Below are 21,488 nucleotides of genomic sequence, written 5' to 3'. Positions count from 1 at the left end.
AAAAAAAAAAAGACAAAACAAAACACCTCAGGAAATCCCTAGAATGTTTATTCGGGAACAGACCAGCCTGTTACAGTCATTAGTTTGCAAAGGTATTTCTGTTATAGTCAGAAGGCAAAGTGAATTTTAACCTTTTATTGCCAAGAGACGTCATGTTTGTTAGTAGAGTAGCTATTGAGATACGTTGAAGCATATAAATTAGTGTAAATTAAGAGAGTGGTGTATGTAAAAAAACAAACCAAAACAAGATCATAAAAGTACATCCCATAGAGAGAAATTTAAATCAATTTAAATGCCTGTAATTAAATTTAAAGTTCTATGTTTCATACTTTCCTGAGTCCCTATTTATTACTTTAACATTTCTGATTGTAAAAAGTTTTAATTGCAACAAAAATATATTTCAAAATATTGACCTCCATTTTCATTGTACGTTTTAGTGCAGAATTGCTTGCAGACTTGGTATGTTGATTATAAAGGAAGAAAAGGAATAGTGGTGGACTGGTTTAAGCTGTGATCTGTGGGAGCCCTCCAAATACATGTGGTTGTTTCCCAGGATCCCCATAGGAGGGAGAGAGGAAAGGAAACCGCTGCTCTGTGGAGACGAAGCACTGAGAGCCTGGGAACAGTGCAAGTCACAGAGGGCAAATTTAAGATATGGATAGAAATGGTTTCTTTTTTCTTTTTTCTTTTTTCTTTTTTTTTCTTTTCTTTTATTTTTTTTTTTAAGATGGAAACCTAACTTTGTATAGTCAAACATCTCCCCTTTTATTGCCTTGACCTTTTCCATCTATAAAATGGGAATAAAGTTTAATCCAAGCCATGGGACATAAATTTGATTTTGGTAATGGCCTTTTCAGATTAAAAAAGTTATTTGTATTCATACTCACACACTGTACAACTTTTAGGGAGCAAGGATTTGCTCTTCTGGGGGAAAGATGAATGTCTTGCATGTGTGGATAAATCATGCATGTGTTGTCAGAACAAGGGAACAAATATTTTCAAGATTTTAGTTTCCAAAGAATTAAAGAGGAGGAGTGTTTGCAATGCTGAGTACAAGGGTTTTCACTGTTACAATCTTAGAGGCAATTTAAGAGCAGCTTGTAAGTACTATGAAGAACACTAATTGAAATTTTTATAGTATACGATGAGCTATATAAATCAGTCCAAGTCCCCTTTAGCACAATCACCTTTCTTTGGTGGAAATGACAGTGACATGAAAACACTGTTTTTTAAGGAACATTTGAGAAACATTATTTTAGGGTATTATGTATTTTTCTTTCAAGTGCACATTTTTACTGCCCTCAAATGTACAATTCAATCATCAAGCATCAATTTATTTTTAAAACACAACTTATTAGTTTTAATACACGTCCATGCTTCTTTTACTGACTAATTTAAAAAAAAACCTCAATGTATATGATTGAAAGCAACTCCCAGTTCAGCCTGCACAGAGTAAGTATTTAGCAATTTCTCCAAACCTTTGTTTGAGATGGAAGACAATGTCAGCTAGGTTTGGACAATTCCTTTAAAAGATATTCCTGAGGCTTCCTCACTGCATTGATGAATATCCCATCTTCCTTCCTTCTTTCTTTCTTTCCTTCCTTCCCTCCTTCCTTCCTTCCTTCTTTCCTCTTTTTTTTTTTTTTTTTTTTTTTTTTTTTTAGCGAAATATCCAAAAGTTTTTAACAGTGTTCATTGCTAAATAATTCAGAGGAGTCCAATCTGCTTTAAGTCTCTTTCAATGTTATGGAAATGGAAGTGTTTCATTTTGTTTTTTTTTTTCAGTTGCATATTTGTTTGTTTCCCAGCAAAATCTTCACTTTTCTTGGTGAAAGAAAAATCAATACATCACTGGTAAAACACACCAAGACACATTACTTAAACTGAAATTATTAAACTGAAAAATTATTAAATTAACACGGTCAAGGAAAATGATTTGGAAACAACACAGTATGTTTTTATTGCCTCTTCAGCAGCCACCATGTCATTTAAAATTTTTACATTCTGCATTTTTGTATTTCATATGTATATTTTCCCATTTTAACAATGAGAGTTTCTAAAGTTCCTCAAGAGCAATTTTGAAATTGCTTTCACGACCTGTTCCTTTGGAGCGATGTCTGGTTCCTGACAGTCCACCGTAAACAAATGAGACATTTCTTCAACATACATGGCATATGACTTTACTGGCATAAAGTCATATGCCAGTTTATTGCTGTCTTTACCTGTCTCACAAAATCATTTCTCTGTATCTCTTGGAATGTGCAGATTTGATTCTTCAATTTTATGGAGTTTTATCTTGTCTGTTGATGCAATGTCACCGTCACAGTCTTGATATGGGAAAGGAAATAACTTGTCCCACATATTTAGCCTAAGGCAATGTTTGTATGTACAGGGTATTCTTATCTGTGAATTTTGATTTACAAATCAAAATTTGATTGAGTTGTGTTGGAGGAAGTTGATATACCTTCTTTATCCAGTTTATGGTGAAATTTATGTTTCTTTAACACCAGAGTTTCTATGTAAAAGCGAATAACTGCTGTCTGAGGCAGTAATACAGCAGCTCTCAGTTAGGGCAGTTCAGATTTAGTTGCTTAGGACTCAGGAGGCCCTTGCAGGTGAGGATGCTCCAATGAGTTGTCCATCTGAGTTCCTCTCTGAAACTCTCCAGTCTCCTGGCAAATAAAGCTTCTCATTTAAGCTTCATGATATGGCTCTGAAACCCTCCTTTCCCAAACATCTCAGGAAATCACCACAGTCGGGGAAACCCTACAGAGCCTTTCTCTATTTAATGTTGCCAAGCCTGGATGAAATTTCCAAAAAGATGATATATAATTTTATACTTGTCAGAAGACTCTGGCTGGCTCCTGTGCTTCAAAGTCCCATTCTAAACACGCTGAGTTTGTTGACACTTCATGACAATGCAGTAGTATCCATATCTGGCAAACATTTACTATTTATACAGATGCTAATGAACCTTTTCAGAAGCTTTCTTCTTTGTACTTTGCTTACCTGTATGAGATAGGAGTACAAAACCCAGGTCTGGTGCAGTATGCCAGTATTTACCAGAGTAAAATTTTTCCCTATATTAGCATCAGTAGGGCTTCTGCTGCTGTATTATATCCTGTTTGGGGCAACTCTCTTCATGAAAGAGACAGGTCACCTGGGGGAACACAGGAAGGAGTGCAGGCAATGGTTAGAGGTCTGAAAGCGTGGCCTGTGGTGAGGAGTAAACAATTGGGTTGTCGGTCCAGTTGAAAGAGAAAAAGGCTGAGTGGAGAAATAATGAATCTTCAAGTATGTAAAAGCTGCGGGAAAGTAAGAGGCAGTAATTAGTTCCTGTGCCACTGTTAGATATGCACCCTGTCTAGCAGCAACAAGAAGAATGGCCTTACAAGGCAGCAAGTAAGAGCTCAGTAATGAAGATAATGAGAAAAGGATGTATTTACATGCATACAGTGAGGAAGGGAAGCTTTGAAGTCTCTGAGTGCACTCGGTTTTCAGAAACACCAGAGAAACAGCTGCTAACGAGAGAGGTATAGTTGATCCTGACATGGGGCAGGAACCTCTGAAGTCCCTTAATCCACATTTTCTATGATTTGAAGTGAAGCGAAGACCATTCTTTCTCCTTTATACAAAAATCTGCTTTGAAAGATTTTATCATCTCTAGATTTCAAAGAATAAAGTTTGGATTTTTTTTTAATTATTATTATTTTTTGATACCTGAACACTTCCTTCACAGGGAATATTTCAATTTCTTGTCTAAGATGAAGACTTTGTTGACCCATGTCTTTTCTTTCTCTTCCAATTAATAACTTAGCACAGTTTAAAACCAGATTCTAAATAGTATATAGACAACATAAACTATAATGCTGTCTCAACTGGGTGAAGAGAAGATGTTCCAGAAGAAGTTGAACCTTTTGTTTTTGCTGCTTTAAATGTTATTATTAATTCAAGGACATGCACTGAAATCACAGAAGCAGATCGGGATGCCAGGGAGGTTGGGATATATATAACCTGAGGAGGTTGGGTTTAGGGAGGAATTATTTAGGGCTCTGGAAGGACTTGTTAAATTTTGTGTTGTGCTGCAGAGTTCCCAGGTAATCACAGACAAGTCAATTAGCTTCTCCCTGCCATAGCTGCTCATCTGTGAAATGGAGATTGTGTTACGTCTCTGTCTCGCAGACTGGTGCCAACTTATGCATGGGGAGGTTCTCACTTGAGCGGTGATAGAGGCTGGTATAAACATGCATGACAGTTTTAGAAAACAGTAGTAGACAGCCTGAGGAAATCCTTTCTTTCAGGAGTTTTGGAGATTCGGGAAGGAGATATAAGCCATTCTGTCGAGACAGGTTACAAAAAAATACAATGCCCATGTGAACTGTTGACTGTGCCTTGTAATAACACTTACCTTATTGCCACTTTCCAAAGTATATGGTATAAAATATTGTAAACAAACTTTCATGGGAAGATTAATCTTTTGAAAGTCTCTTTTGTACATCTTTTTGGATTTTACAGAAAACTTGTTATGCAGAAATATCCAGGCTTCACCAGAGGCTTTCTGGGAGTATAATGCCATTAAACAATGTTGGGTGGCAGCAGCAGACTCGTATCTGTGTCATCTGTTACTCTGAGAAGCATCAAAGCTTCAAAAGCTTTTCAGGAAGGGGGAAGGGAGGAGAGGATTTAACTGCAGTGCATCATAAATAGACCAAATCCTGAGATGACAATTTCAACTGTTTACAATAAGCAAGAAGTAATTCAAAACACATTCTGGGACATTTGGGCTGTAAAGTCCTTCTGGTAGATCACATGGGCTGTGTTTCAGAGCTGTTTTATTTTTAATTAGCAGTGAACAGAGACATGGTGTTTTTTATTTTTTTTATTTATTTTTTTTTCAAAGGATCAACTGAATGGAAACATGTTCAGTCCAGAGCTGGTTGTTAGATTTGTATTTATTTATTTATTTTTAATTTCTTTTTTTCCTCTCAGTATCTTTTCTGCAGCTTTATATTAGAAGTTGTGCAGAAAGTAGATTGGATGCTGAGTGTGGCTTATCTGGGGCAGGAAACGTGAGGTTGGCCTGTTGGAAATTTTCAGGCGTTCCACATATTTGTTCACTCTGTGCTCCTCAGTGTGGTAGCACTCTTCCTAATGTTAAGCTGAAAATAAATGTGTTTTTTGTTTGTTTGTTTTTAAGGTAGTTAGCTTGTTGTTCTAGGTTGGATAGGAAGGCTCCTCTGTGTCTAAAAGTGAGAATTTTCCCTCACAAAACAATAAATCTATAAACCTGATGGGAGTTCAGCCACATATGGCATAGTGTATCCATCTAGTGCGAATACTGAAATCTTAGTCCAGCCTAGGGGACATTGGTGTATTCAAATTTCCATTCCAGTTTAAAGGAGGTGGGGGGAAAGAAAAGAATAAAATAAATAAATAAATGAATAAATAAGCAGAGAATTTGAGACTATCACCAAGGTTTAAATCAACCTGTTTTCAGAGCTTTACTGCATTTGCTTAGGAAACACTGCATACAATGGATTGTTTCAGGTAATCTTTATCAGTCTCTTATCTTTGGTAATTCACTGGCTTCTGGTATTGGGGCAGGCAGGCAAAAGCAAAGCAGAACTGGTACAAAAAAATGGTTTTACAAGAAGTGTATGTAGAAGCATACTTGAATGATATGCATATGATATGCATAAAGGCAACTGAGAGCTGTCCAGAAAGGCAGATGGATGTTGTACTGTCCTGATGGGATGATCCGGTAGCCTGAATTTGCAGGGGCAGATTTTCGGAATAGATCCTGTTGCATACAGAATTAAAATAGAGTTTGCAGCATGCAACTGTACTTGTTCATCATCTTCTAGCTGCAGGAACAACTGATGCTTTCTTCCATAATTTCAGTGCTACTGTCTGGTCTATTTTCCCACAGCTCCTATGGGTATTCAGCTCCAGCATCCACAGGCTGAACTGAAAAATGTTCTTACTCCTTCTGTGTTGTTGCACTGGTCCCTGAGACCGAGGCTGGGTAATTGAAACGTTTTATGAGCCTTCTGCAAAATTGGTGTTTTTTTTTGTTGTTATTGTTGTTTTCTTACCCTGTGCAGCCAGTTCAGCAAGTAAGCAAGAATATTTTTGTTCATGGTAGAGCAGCTGAAGGTGACAGCAAACTTTCTTTTATACTTTTATCACATGTTGCAAATGCCTTTGAGATGTTTCTTTCTTTGTTATCTTAAAATGCTCTGCTATATCGATTTTTGCTTTTTCTCTAAAGGGCTGAAAATTTCAGCAGTAACCCTGAAGCTAACTGAAATAATTGATTATCTGTTTTTAACCTCCTCTTCAGTTATTTACCTCATGTCCTTCAATGGAGAAAGGGTGTGCTATTTCTAGATGATTTAGTGTAAAGGAGATCTTTGTTGAGCTTTAATATCAATTTATATAACCTTGATAGAGGGGTTATTTTTTAGACCCACAGGTGTATCTAATATGTCATATGAGAGCTTGTTCTAGAAATACCATTTTACAGCATTTTTACTGAGCCTATAAGCAATAATGAAGTAGATTTTCTATAAGATAATTTAGCAATTGAAAATACTTAACTATATTATCTACAGGAGGAATTAACTGTATATTAGCGTTCTATCTTCTCCAAGTTAAATATCTTTTAAAATGTACTTTATAATTAATAAATACATTTTGTTTACATTTTTTTTACAGCATGTTAGTGGAAAAGGCATTTTCATCTGTGTTTTGTCTTTGTGGTAAGAAATATTTTGGTCATTAATATTTTTGATCTCTGGGTTATCATTCAGATTAAAGCATATGTTTTTGTTCTAGGACATATTTTCTTAGATAGCTTTTCTGAGCTTTCCATGCTGCTTTGTGTCATTTATTTTCTATGAGAAAGTATACGTATAGATGTGGTATCTGTAAGTAAAGTATCTTTCAAATTAAGTAGAAAAATGTGAGATGCTGCCCACAGGTTGGCAATATCATTTGCTTTACTAGGAAATCTTCAGATCCTTCTTTCTCTTAGGGCACATTCCAGAACATAAAAATGATTAATGTATCTTGGAAGTACAGCTTTGGAAAGTTTGTCAAGTTATCTTGAGTAGCCTAAGATTGGGGTGAAATCTCCCCTTCCATTAGTTTAAAAAATATTAATATTTGATCTGTTTTCATATAACTCATTCATCACCTTCAAAAGATCATCAGAGACAAATTACAGCTTGAAAGAGTGGAAATTAGACACCAGCTCCTTACTTCTGGTTCACATTCCAGTATTTGTGATGCAAAAGGGAACTTGAATCCAGAAGCACATCTGTGATTGCAATAACAAATTAGCAAAGAAGATTTAATCTGAGGCACATAATATGAAAAGTTGTTTAGAGAGAATGAAGTCTGAGCTCAGAGATCTTGGCACAGACCTGGTGCAGTGGAGCAGTCTGATTGGAGGGGAGCAGGAGCGATCTGAAAGTGAAGAACAGCATGTGAATTAAGCCAAATAATTAAGTGATTTAAGCATTAATCTGGCCAACCCTCCGAGTTCATTCAGAGAAGCAAAATACATATCATTGCTTCTCTGGAGATTGTTGCATTGTCAAGGATTCAGCTTAGCCAGGATATTTAGACCTACCCTTTACTTGCATAAAAAAAAATTCTTAAATTTCTCATTGTCTGAACCTGATTGTATCTTTTTGTCTTTCAGTAAGTTTCATTTAGTTGCAATTACTCTGGCTTCAAAATCTTGAAATCAAATAAATTAATGAAAATGGAAAATCAGAACTCTTTCCTAATTAAGAACTGAGCTTTTCAAGGAATATGAAAGGATCTAATTTAGAGAAAGATGTTTGGAGAGAATGAAATGTGGCTTGAAGGAGATACATGTGCGTTTAATATAACTTACTGAGCACAGCCAGATTTATATTGACGGGAGACAAAAAGCATCTGAAATCCTCTTTCAGTGATAGAATAATTTATGGGCTTTCTTGGAGCGTTTGGAGTTGACTTTCAGTTCAGTGAAATGGGTGGCCATTCCAGTTTGGTTCTTGGTGGACAAAACTGTTGCAGTATTTTGTGTCAGTTCTTTCTGTGCTAGATAGCTGAACTATGGAAACACTGGGAGGGCTCTGACTGTGCTTTTTGTTTCTGATCTTCAACGGCTTTGCAAACCTGTATGAGGACAGAAAAACCCCCATCCTGAGACTGTCTGAGTCTGAGTGCTGTGAGGATGCTGGTGGCACTGAAGGGTTAAACGAGTGCTCAGGTAGCTCAGATAACGTCCGTAATGGGCACAATTGAGAATGGACTTAAGTTTCTATTGACCCTGAAACACACTTCTCTTGATCTGCCAATTCCCCAACATACACAAATACGTTGTGCCTGCAGCAGCCACGTGTAATATATGCAGCTCATCCCTCCTCAGCATTCCAGACAACTGCTGTGGAGAACATTTTCAGAAATAATCTAGATGATGTGTCATTTCTTATCAGAGGCAATTATCATGGTAATTCTTTTCCTCACAGTGGCTAGATGTTAAATCTGGTTGTGGGTTCCCCACAAATGTATGCTGCAGTAATTATGTGTGTAGAAGGAGAGAGATGTTTCTAAATAGGTTCAGGTTTGCTGTTCGGCTCCAGGTCTGTTAGAGCACAGTGGATGTGTGGGTGGTAAAATTGAGAGCTATTAGATGGGAATACTCATAGAAAGCGTGGCAGGACAAGAGGAGTAAGGTGCATAAAATATAATTACAATGACATGTAGTCTCTGACAGAGTCTATGCTTGACCTTGATTTTTTGAGGAAGGTAGAAGACCACAATGTCATAATTACGTATCTGGTAGAAGGAGGTCACTGTCCCCCTTGTCCTTATAGAAAGGAGAAGTTTTAAAATTACACATGGTGGAACAATCTACTAAGCCCAAATGGGATGTACTAAATCTGCATGGCATAGTCCTCAAAGAAGTTCATGTACATTTAAAATTGGCAAATATCAACAGCTGTTCTTTCACATTATAATTACCCAAATTGCAAAGGACTGTCTGCAACAAGTTCTGTTTAGTAACTCAGACTACCCAGACCCACTGCAATTGCTTTCTAGCTGCCAGCTCTATTAAGTTTTGTTTTGTAACAGTTTACTACAGAACAGACATGTTTGTTTTCTCTGCACAGCCTTCCACAAAGCATTGTTTAAGCAGCACATAATGTATTCCAACAATGAGGTACTTTTTGCTCCCATCTGTTTGATAGCAAAATGAACAGTTGTGATTTGTACGTACAGTGTAAATACTGTATAATGACTATGGGTTTACTTTGAGCAAAGTCCAGGTTATTTCATTCCTGTGCCAGGTTTTAGTCCCTCTTTGAGTTAGCAAGAGACTTCTGATGTTGGGGCTGATCTTTTCAGGTGCTAAACCTACTTTTAACAGAACAACCCATCATCGAGCAGGGTGGTGGTAATAGGCTGCCACGAGCAGCCCTGACAGCACAGCAGGTACCAGGAAGATCAGATGCCATGTGCTTTTCATAGCTTTGAGGCTGTCTAGTCTTTTCCAACTCGAAGGCAACATGGATACTCCCCCAGAGGCTTACATGGCAGTGGGTATTTCCATTTTATTCTTCTAGGGTAACACAGTAAGGAAAAACAGTGGAGGGGAAGACATTTTTAACCAGCCTTTTATCCTTCTCCTTTTTTTACCATTAAAAAGACTTCTGTATTTACAGTTCTTTCAGAAAGCTAAAATGTGCACAGATGCAATCAGCCTCCTGCCAGCATGATGGAGAGCAGACGGGGCAGGGGCTCTCCAGCCATCTCAGCGAGCGTGTGGCAATAGCAAACTCCACACCTCTCCACCAGACTCACATTAAAAATCACTTCTCAAGACCTGTTTCCAAGTTGGAGATTGACCACCTATACTGATGCTCTGGGTAGAAAGTCCTTTGCTTCATGAAGGCAGGTCCTCACCTGGATTACAAAATTTGGTGGCATCAGGCAGATTTATGGAGATTGTCCTTCAAAGGGGTGTCTGGCCTGTTTGGGATACAGCGCAATAAATGAGAACTGGCTGAAAGCATATTGTGTTATTTAATTTTTTTCTTTAATAGCTGTTCTTAATACAAAATTGAGTTCGCAGTTTGGTGCAGTCATCTCTATTCAGTCAAAAACATATGTTGTTTCCTTTTCCTTTCTTCCTTCCTTTGTGAATCGTGAATCTAACGAATCGCCTGCTTCCAGATGCCGAGCAGACTCCTTGCAGGTCATCAGGCATGCAGGGAAGTGTAATAAATACATGCTGAATGTTGGTTTGTGTTGGTTTGCATCCATCCTGCTGCAAAGATACTGGAAGGGCTTAAATACTTCACATTGGCTGGTTTGTGTTACAACACGCCACCTTCTCCCAAACCACATCCTGAGGCCAAGGATAGCGTAGCTCGCTCCTGATCAGCTTTTTCAGAGTATTGGCAACACCAGCTCCATTGTCATAATCCACTAATTTTTGTTCACTGAACTTGTTTTTAGGAACCTTTGAAAGATTTTTTCAAATTTTGTCCCAAAAAGTGAGCCTCGATTTTGACCTATTCTTAACAAGTATAGTTCAGCAGATAATTGCATAACTATTTTGAAAGCCAAAGCTGGCCCATTTGCTCTTTTTAGTTGTAATTACATAGAAAGAACACATTTGACTTTTTTTTTTTTTTTTTTTTTTTTTTTTTTTTTTTAAACACTTAAACTGTGTACTTACTGTTAATCCTTGTGTTGCTGGCCATATGCACTTAAATATGTTTTAGCACAACTTCCGTGCTTGATAATGCAAATATGGTGCAAATGTTGAACTCAGTTTCATGCCTGACTTTCTACTGACACCAAATAAATTCATAGCGTAACAAGTCAACTTCAGAAGATGCAGATTTCTTTAAAACATCAAACTGGTTATTTTGGATTTCCTCCTGGAATGTTTGATCCATAACGTTATGACATTCTGAACATGTTTTACTAAGGTTATTCTTTAATTTAAAAAAAAAAAAAAAAAAAGTAAATCAGGAATACTTACGAAAAGGCTGTAGCTAAATTGTAAGCAAGCTTTCCTTTTCCCAGAGCAGTCATTGGCTTTGTATTTCTGCATGGAAACCAGGAAACTGTGTGCTAGAGCTGTGTAGTTTTATTGATTTTGGTCTGGCACAATTAACTTCTCAGTTTCCTCTTTCTTGAGCGTTATTTGCTTGAATTTTTAACTCTGCACAGGGATGCTGGGACACCAACAGTGAGCAGGAATCTGTTAATTTAAAAAGCCTTTTATTGAGATTTGTAAGAGCTTTGTCAGATGTTGCCAAATAACCTGATGGCCAGAGGCTTGGATTGTGAGTGGTATAGAAGCAGTGCAGCTCTCTTTATTTATTTATTTATTTATTTTAACTTTAATTGAACATCTTTTTAGTCTGTGAAAGGAAACCTGCTGAATTTGGGTCATTCCCAAGATTGTCCTACAGCTCCTGTTTTATGCCCATCACATGAGCTCTGTGTTCGTGACACTCCTCGGAGTTCTGTATTCCTGTAGAGAAGAGGCAGAAGAGCTGCTGTCTTTGACCTGTCCCTGCTTTGGGACCTCATGTGTGATGGTTTCTGCTGGTTTCTGCTGTGCCTTGTGGTGTGCAGCTATCCACATGCAGTTGGCTGGCGGTGTAGGAAGCAGGAGCAAGAAGAAGATGGAAAAGAGTGACTACCACCAAGAAACAGGTTGATTTGCTCTACAAGGAAAAAAAAAGAAAAAGGAAAAAAGGAAAAAAAAAAAAAAAAAAAAGGAGTTTCAGATTAGAAACTGTCTTCCAGATAGAAGGAGCTTGCATCTGTTTGTATTGCCAGCAAGAAAACAAACAGTAGATCATTTCATTTTCGAAGAGTCAGTGCATCTTAGAGCTGGGAACAAACTTGGAAGTCCTTTGGTTTTGTGCATTACTGGAGTAGCTCAGCCAATTTGTTAAGGGGCTGTGATTCTTTGCTACTCCATTAAAAAAAAGATCTGCCGCAAAACCCTCTGTTCTCTTTGTTACTACTCATTATATACAGCCACAGGGATACATGCTTGTCATTTGACAGTAAGGAAAGCACAGCTGAGTTCACTGCCCTGAGGAACTTGCAAGACAATATGAATTAAATGTTTATACTTTTCACGTCTGCATGAAATATCACTTGATTTTGGAGGTGTTTGCAAGAAACATAGCCTCTTGTGTTCGCTTATAAACTAAAGCCAAAAGAAAAGAAATAAATATTTATCGATTTAAAAGTAATGCATGCAATTTATTGTATTCTTTGTCACTTGAAATTATCTTAAATGTATATACTTTGTAGACAGCTTGCACTGCAGATTATTGGATTGGATTCCAGTTATCATGGTAAGATTCCCCAGATGGCTTTATTTCTTATAGATTTTCCAGCTTTTCCCCCTATGTGTACTACAGGTAGTGGAGGGGTAATATCAGCTCAAGGATCTAATACCTGTAAGCACACCTTTTAGATTGTGGAGGCACCAACACAAAACATCAGTTTGCAACAAATAAGGGACAAAAAGTTATTTTCTTGTAGATAGCACAAAATGGCATAGAATTTATCCCTACAGGAGATAATGTACTCTTTTCTCAGTTAACCAATTTCTAATTCCTGATGCTAGCTCATCAGATACAAGAAGAAACACCTAGGATTGTATGGCATGTAGCTATCTGATGCATCTCAGATGTCCATGACTTCCAGAGCTATGTTTAAGAGAGAGCATAAACTTATGACCCTCGCAGTATTGTTTTTGTTTGTTTGTTTTTTGTTTTTGTCTGTGTGTGTGTGTTTTGTTTGTTTGTATGTGTGTGTTGGAATTTATCTTTTCAGAAATGTAGAGGATAAAGTAAATGTGGTCATATCCTTGGAGCAATTCTTGATGCTTTTTGCTCAATTTAAGACTCCCTAGATTAAAAATTACCTCTAAATTTTCCCCTGGTAGAATACTTTGGCTATCACATCATCTACTCCTGTTTGACCCATGTCAGTAGTGGGGCAAATCGGGTTGCCAAAATGCAAGTCCTCACCAACTGTCTTCAGACAACAGAGAGTGGGTAATTTCTGCATGAATAAGCTATGTGTTTAGTTTAATCCTAAATACGTACTGAAGTTCTAGAAGCACTTTCTGGTTTCTCTGCACTTTGGAGACATCTCCTCCCTACCCCTCTGTATTCATAAACAAATGTTGATTTGTTTCTGCATTCAACTGCCTTGTATGACACTGTGTTAAACCACCATTTGTGGCTACATACATGGCAGAGCTGGGCTGCCTTCATGGTAGCTAGTCAGAACAAATATCCTCACCTCTTGTATCATCATGTATCTTATGGGAAAAGCGTACTTAGGCTGCTAAGGTCTGCTACATCAATGCATATCTCTGAGAAGCTTTGGGCAAGGCTGGCGTGGCTTCCAAAGTCTCTTCTCTTGTGCTTGTCACTGACAATGTGATTTCTTTTACTTTGAACTAAAGCCCAGGCAAGTAATTATTACATGTGACATTTTATGAGCTTTGCTGTGTTTTTATTTTTGGTCCAAGTTGGATGTTAGGAAGCTTGGTGGATACAACTAATTGTAGTCAGTTTGCTTAAAAAGTAGAAGGCTTTTCCTTGCAATCTTGCCCATCTCAACCTATTTCAGGCTAGGAATGTCCCTCCACTGAGGTGTGAGGACAATTCATGGAGTCTGTGGCCTGATATGTCTGTCACAGGCACTTCAGAGATATAGGTCAACTTGATGGCACATGCAAAATCAGCCCTCTTGCAAGGTTGGCTTTAGTGAAGCTAGTAGCAGTTCTGGAGGGAGGGGAAACCACTTTGTTGGATTAAACAAATCTGCCAATTTCAATCTACCATGCAAGGATATTACTGAAAACTTAATTTGAAACCAGAGGAACAAAATAATCCCTTTTGGTTCCATTTCTTGTGCTGATCCTTATTCTCAAATACTGGATTTGGATATCTGAGACAGCTGAAAATGCATTTGGCTTTCCAAATGAATTAATGCTTCTGCTTTGAGCTTATTTACACTCTTTTTCTTGTCTTTAGGTATCTCCTTTTATTTCTATTATGTAGTTACTGGAATATTTTTTTTCTTTAAACTTTTATGTGGTGGTCTAACTCATATATCTTAATCCAATAAAATCCTTTATGGAGAGGAAGGTGTAAAAAACATATGTAGTAGGACTGTCTGCTTCATTGGTTCTCTCTCTTCAGATGTAATAAGAAATGACTCAAAATATTCTATCCCAATCTCAACAGTCAGTATCAAGGGAAAAGCTAATAGCACTGCAACGTGATTACAGTGTGTGCCAAATCCACAGCCCAAAGGAAGAGATGATCCAGCAGTGATTAAGACTTTTTCCTAGATTACTGTGCAGAAAAATATGCTCAGTGACAACTACTTTGTATTGAAATTCCAGAATTGGGCATCCCACCAAGGTGAACAAATCTACTCCAAATGGATAGCTACTAGTATTTCAGGCATAGAAAACTGTGTGTGTGTGTTTGTGTGTGTGGCTATTATATCAATATTATTAGAAAGTACTCCATGAAAGCATGAGACTTTCAAGATCTGCTGCAGAGGCTCTATCTTGGTATTCATGTTGATGTGATAAAACATGAGCAACTAAAGGAAATATATATATATATATATATATATATTACTGCTGGTTTTGAGCTACCATTGTAATGTCTTGATGCCTTCATGGGAAGGAAGTTGCCTATCTGCTCACTGCTGTGTTTAGGGATCACATCTTTAAAACACTGTGTAGTAGGCAGACAGGAGTTTGAAAAGTCGTCCACATGCCATATTGGTGAAAAGTGGCAGAAGGGGTGAGTGAAACAAAAAACAAGTTGAGGTGCAAGAGCTAGGCTCAGCTGGAGGGTTTAGCTGTTTCCCACAGTGGATTTCAGGTGTTCCAGCCCAGAGGTGACTCTGTGGTACAGCTGGGCTGCCCGCACCCTCTCCAGGCTCACAGGGGAAGCCCTCAGTCCCCAAACCATCCTTCCTTTTCTCTTTCTAATTAGAGATCTAGAGATCAATGTGAATTAAAGGGTGGGAGGCTAGGAACACTTAAAAGTACTTGAAATCTTGTATTAATTAAACTACCTTTATGTGTGCATATTGATTTTAGTTCTGTTGTGGGAAAACAAACAACTGAGACTCAGAAACAGGCTACTGTCTCACCAGGTTCCAGTTGTTCAAGAAAGCCTATATTCATTTATTATGTGTTTTATCGGAGAGTTCTTGCTTGGCTTTAACTAAAAGATCATCACTTTATTGTTTCACTTATTTCAGAATATTATCACTATGACCAAACCAACATCCCTTAGCAATTATTTTCTCTGATTCTTAAGAAAGTCTTATAGCAAGTTGTTCTTTATACAAGTAGAAGTTTCAGAGCAGAAGAGTCTGTGTACTCATAATGTACTTTTTTATTATTCTAAACAGAAAATATAAAACAGCTATCTAATATCAGTATTTACAGTAATTGCCATTTCATCTATCAATTCAGTTTTGAAAATATTGATTGTAAGGAGAGTACTACAATGTTTCATGAGACTTGAAATGAATTTTTAGGGTCTTGTAGCAGAACACTGTAAATACTTTAATGGAGAGCTCACTGGTACTGTTGGGGAAAAAAAAAAAAATAATTTCACAAGTGTATACTTTAGCAAGGAAGAAAAAATCAACAACATCAAGAACAAAAAACTTTCTGAATGATCTTTGCTTTTCTTTCACATTAGAAATGTATCATTTTAAGTACCTATGTGTTTCCAAATACCATAGCACCTGAGCAGTCTGTAATTTTTACTGTATTTATGCTTACAACTACCAACCAGAATAGGAAAATGTATAGTTTCATCTCTTCCTCAGATGGCATAAAAGAAAATGAGCCGCTTGCTTGAAAAATATTTCTATGATAAATCAGGGATCCAAACCAGGGTCTCATGCAAAACAGTCCAGCATCCTAACTGGAGACATTATTGTGTTCAATAATGAGTAGTTTCAGCTTTAGGAATTCTCTGAGAGATAGTTTTTGTCTTGTAGAAGTCTGTTTTATTCTGCAGCTGCTTTTTTAACTTTACAACTTAGCAGCATCAACTGACTGTCAAATAAGTACCAGTGAGAATTCATGAATAAACATGGTTATCATTTACATACTAACGGAGGGCCTTTATCTGAAAGGAACCCATTTCTGCTCCTGCAATATCTTAATTATTTACTGTGTTATATCGTAATTAATTGTATTTTACTCTCTCAAAACTCTCTAGTATGTATATCTTACAGGGTTTGGAACCAAAGCACTAATATTAAAGTGGTAATCAACATTGTCTCTAAATATTCATGCCAATAAATGACTCCCATGTGTTTGCTGAATGCCAAGGATAGGCTGAAGCTTTTATTTAGCATTCTGGAGGGATCTAGTTCCTGCAAAGTTCACGTAGATGCAGAATTTCAATATTGTTGCTATTTTGCATGGGAAGAGGCAAACATGTATGAATTTGCATGAGCAGTGGGGCAGGACACTGAGAAGAAAGCAATGGTATCACAGTCACAATCTGCACTTAATAATGCCTGAGAGCACCGGGGAGTTGTCAGCTATTTTTTATTATAACAAAATTACAATTTTGTTTAGTCTACAACAGTCTCCTCATAATTTCACTTTTTAATAAACATTTACAATTTTCCAAATCATTTAAAAATTCTTGCATTTTATGGGTGGGGTGCTCTGACCGTCACACAGCCAAGGCTCCATCACGGCACCGCTGTAGCAATCACACATTCAGACACATTTCCCAATAAATCAATTAAATACAATACCCCTAAAGATTAGACTGGCTCAGTTTGGCAATTGGCTGGCATAAATCTTCAGAAAAGTGTATTGAGCATGCAGAGGAACAACTGATTTATTGAGCTACTGTCAGAATTTCAAAACAAGGAAATACTGTCTCACAACCCTGTAAGTTTGTTTAATGAAATGTAAGTTAAGTGTAAACGGTCTTAGAATATATGTGAGTGCAGACTTCTGGATTAAGAGTAGCTAGCATATTGTAAACTGTGCTTTCTCGTTTGGTGCTCTAAAGGCCCGTATAGGTGCTCTGCCCCTCCTGCTGTGGTTAAGCACCCCACTCGCAGGAGCAAAGGGATCACCACTTTGTGCAGACTTTTCTGATGCTCATTCACAGCCCCCAAAGTAGTGAATTCACCTTCAGATACTTGAGATGAAAAAGAACTTGTTTTACCGTCAGGGGAACAACAATATGAAGATTGCACGGAGTTGTGTCGGTGCTGAAAATGCAATCCAGATGTCCTGACCCCTGCTCCATGCTGGAGTGCAACAGGGATTTCTGTGCGCTCAGCTCTTGATGTCTTGTTTAGAAATTTCTCTTGCATGCTTGTATGTGTACAAATACTTTGTCTATTGTTCTCACAGAGATTCTTGATAATATTGTCAGCCATATTTCTAATTGCTCCAACACCAATTCTTTTTTTATCTAAATCTTATTTTTTCCTTATGAAACACCATATATTGAAATATGTAGCTGTTTATAGGGAACAAGTAGTTCAGCATGACGATACTTGATGTTTAGTTTCCATGATGGTCTTAGATCTGCATCACATGTGGGGTCCTTCCTGCACACAAATATTTAACATGCTCAGCCCTAAGGGAAGAGCTATTTCTGTTAGAGCCACCCTGCTGACTGTGGCCACAGCACTGCAGGTCTGCTCTGAGGGCAGAGGCACCAGCTTCCAGCACGGCTAACAGAGACTGGAAATGGTCATGCAAAGTGCAAACCTCATTACCTTGATCTCAGTTCAAAAGATCCTACATCAATACTGAACATTAATAAGAGATTATATTAGCGTTTAATCTCATTGTGCTATTATACGGAGAGGAAAGAGAGAAAATTCAGAACTGTATCAGGTATCTCGTGGGAATGATGTGGATTTCATTGCTATACTGATCTTCAAGATGTGCTCTGGTGTGGAATGATGCAAGTTCTCCAGATGTCATGGTGTGAACCATGCTGTCCTGAGGACACCGGTGTGAAGCCCCACGTGTTTGCACTGCACCAGGCAGGGCCAGATCCTGCAACCGGTGTGCCTGGATCCCTGGTTGGGAGAGGTGCTGGCTCTAGTTTTGGACTCATCCGACTCTGTTCTCCTCTTGCAGAATCACCCAGCCCTGCTGCAGGTGGTGGTACAAGCTGAAGGAAAACATCTGGTCATCCAGCTGGAGAGAAACGAGTGAGTACCCTTGGTGCATGTTCATTCTGTACTGGCATTCTTAGAGCGGGAGGTTAATGTTAAAACTGAAGGATTGAAAGTAAGCTGGAGGCATGTTTGCTACTGGTCCCTTACAGAACATGGCCCCCCTTGTCTGGAGTGTTGTGTTCCAATTTGATTGGAGGCATTTGTATTCTGCTAAGAAAGCAAGGACCTGCATTTATGTGGGGCTGAAAAAAGAAAAGCTGCCTCTCACTGCTTTTTTGTTGTGTTGATCACTGTTCCTCTTTGGTTTGGGTTTGTCCTCCTTTTCCACAGTAAGTCTTTTATTTACAATAATGTGGAAAACTCTACAGCCTTTGGTACAGTTTTTGGAGGACTTATCCCTCCTGCTGCTGCTTGTGATCATGGTTCCCAGTGGCCGTGGGTCAGGGAGTATGAGCCAAGCAATGGGGCTTAACCCCTGCTGGACTTTTAAATGGGAGCTCTGTGGGTTTGTTGGCAAGGGGCTGATGATGGGATGGATGTTCATGCTGCTCATGAGGCTCATGATCAAAGCAGAGCTTGAATATCTATTTGTGGGCTGTAAGTATTGCATCTTCTTCTGTGTCCTCTTGATGACTCATGCTCATGTGCAGAAGCTGTCAGTGGTAGACACGAGGGGATGCTGCATGGAGAGTCCATGGGATGGACAGCAGTGATGATGCTGTGAGCAGAAACCAAGCCCTAGCCATGTGAGCTGGACAGGGACCAGCCTGGTGGCTGTGGGCAGCATTCCCTCTTGGCTTTTTATAAAATGCTTTTTATTTCCAGTCATTTGGAGAAACCCTAACATTACCCATCTGTGATAGAATCCAGTTCACTTTATTATTCGACATTAGGACCAAATCATGAGCTTTCCTCACATTATTTTCAATGTTTCTTTATTGTTCCTTTGCTATCCCTGAAAGGAATGTAGATCCCCGATGCATAGGTTGTTCTGTTTGAGCAACTAAAAGAGGATTTAATTCATTTAGTAAACAGGAATTTAACTTTATATTCTCTTAATCTTTGTCAAAGGGTGTGCCTTCCTTCAGGAATGTGAAGTATGCAGCAATTGAGGAAACTATTTGCATTCCTGTCAGCGATTAAAAGAACATAAAACTGCTAATACAGGCCTTGCTGAACATACCAAACTCTCTTGTACCTGTAATAAAATCAGATTTAGAAAACTGTAAGATACAATCTCCACCTTTTTTAAAAACAGAGATGACAGGACTATAAATTAACTCTCATGAACATCTGTTTGACTAACCAGACTTGGAGAATTCCAAGCCCTGCTTCTTAAGAAATACTTAGTAATGGTTATTTTCTAGTTTACCTGTCTCTGTGGTGGGGCATCCACCAGAAGGTTTATGTTCTACAAGGGTTTTGTATGGTGACGACAACATTAGGCTCCTTGTCTGAAAAGGAGTTTCAACGTACTTTTACTATTGTAAATCACTAAAGTTACCCTTGCCTGTGCTTGGGGTTTGTAGCATATGAGACAGTTCACAGATCTCAAACCACAGAAAAAGGGTCACAGTTTTGCAAAATCATTTTCCTCTTTTTTTTTCCATTTAGCATTACTAACTTTTATTTTCAAGACAAATAATGGGCTGAGTTGCAAGTCAGTGTGGGTGTGTGCGCGGACCTGCTGACAGCGTTGGGTGCTGAGTCATTGCCACCACCAAGAGGCGAGTGGCAGCAGAGGAGGTGAGGGGAAGGAACAACATTTTTTGCAACATTTCCATGCTGTAGCTCCTGCCTATGAGTGTCTGAGACTGCAGGCAAGACCAGCAGATGTGCTTATAGACCCTGTGTCCTCCAGCCTGCCCATCTTCCTGAGGTTGGCTCAAACCAGCTCAAATATCTTGAAAGCCTTGCTGCTCTGCACTGGAGTAGCCATTAAGCCAGCGTGCTTTAAGTAGCTGCGTGCCAAACACAAACATATTTTCTTGAGTAGTAAGTGACAACAGATATGAAGCTCTGATACGTGTGCTGTTGTTTTACTGCAGTTTCATGTAAAGCATGCTGTTCCTTGGAGGGTGGTAGGGGTGGAGGTGAACGGGACCCCTAAATTACATAATTTCTGCATTGGGTCATGCAAAACGAAAAAAAAAAAAAGAGAGAGAAAACAACTGGATATGATTTTCCATACTTAGTAGAAACAGCTGCTTTGAGTAGCCTTGACATTAAAATCCATTTATCGAAAACCTTAGAGATTTTCCAAACCTTCAGTTATATTCAAAATATGATTCAGATGTATTAGGCAACCCCAAGTGGAGACTGATGTGTTAAACCATCTGTTATCTATGGAAATATTTAATGTCAGTTTGATGTTTTTCTGATTTTTATATTCAGCAAAATGTGTTTGTATTTATAGGGCAACATGTTATAGTTAGTTTTGGAAGGGTTGCTGGTACCTAAATTCACCACTCAAGGTTTAAAATCTTCTCTGTGTTTTCCAGCTAAAGTGTTTATTCTTTAAATAATTTGGTGATTAATTTTCAGGCACTGCACATTTGTATTTGCAAAAACAAAATTATTTGTCTTGAATTTACTTTGTCGATTGTAGAAAACTGACTAGCAAGCTTATGTTGCAATGAACATTTCTTGCTATGATTTATTTGCAAAATATGATTGCACTCTTGAGAACCTTGAGCTCTGTAGTACCTTAAATGTTTTAGAAACACTTGTCATACATAGAGAGATTTCCAGAATCAGCAAATCATCTCTCAGCTGCAAAATAAACCACCCTTAGGAGCAGCTGGCTATCCTGGTGTACATCACGTCAGTAATACTGATGCACTTCTGTGGTGCAAGGGACAATAATGTATGCACATAGAAATTCCTCTAAGCAGCATGTGGATCTTAGAGGAAAGTTGTCTTAATACTGTGAAAATGAATCAAAACCCCCATAAGATTAAATCTGAGTTGCAGAGTGGAACAGTATGTGACTACTTGCTGTTCTTCTTCAACTGGAAACATTTTACACTGTCAGAAGTAGGTCTGAATACAGCAAAGCGCTTAAGTACTCTTTTAACTTTAAACATATGAGTAATCCAGGTAAAGTCAGCGGAATTACTTATTTTCAAAGTTAATTTCATGCTTAAATGATTTGCTGACAAAGGTCATAATTATGGATGTCAAAGAAATGTAACTTTGAACAGATGTTAGAGAGCTTTTTCAAATCC

The 21,488-nt window shown here is 38.1% G+C and overlaps 1 protein-coding gene across 1 annotated transcript in view; it reads left to right on the top strand.

Moving 5' to 3' along the window:
- Nucleotides 1–21,488, top strand: part of ADAM12 (ADAM metallopeptidase domain 12) — a 181,505-nt gene that overhangs the window by 27,584 nt on the left and 132,433 nt on the right. Inside the window, exon 3 of the mRNA XM_032191052.1 lies at nucleotides 18,221–18,294. Coding sequence (XP_032046943.1) covers nucleotides 18,221–18,294 — 74 coding nt within the window. The remainder of the gene's footprint in view (nucleotides 1–18,220; nucleotides 18,295–21,488) is intronic.

Source organism: Aythya fuligula, chromosome 7 (assembly GCF_009819795.1).
Source record: "Aythya fuligula isolate bAytFul2 chromosome 7, bAytFul2.pri, whole genome shotgun sequence".
NCBI classification, from domain to species: Eukaryota; Metazoa; Chordata; class Aves; order Anseriformes; family Anatidae; genus Aythya; species Aythya fuligula.
Note: the sequence above shows the minus strand (reverse complement) of the source record. Positions and strands in the feature narration are given on the sequence as shown.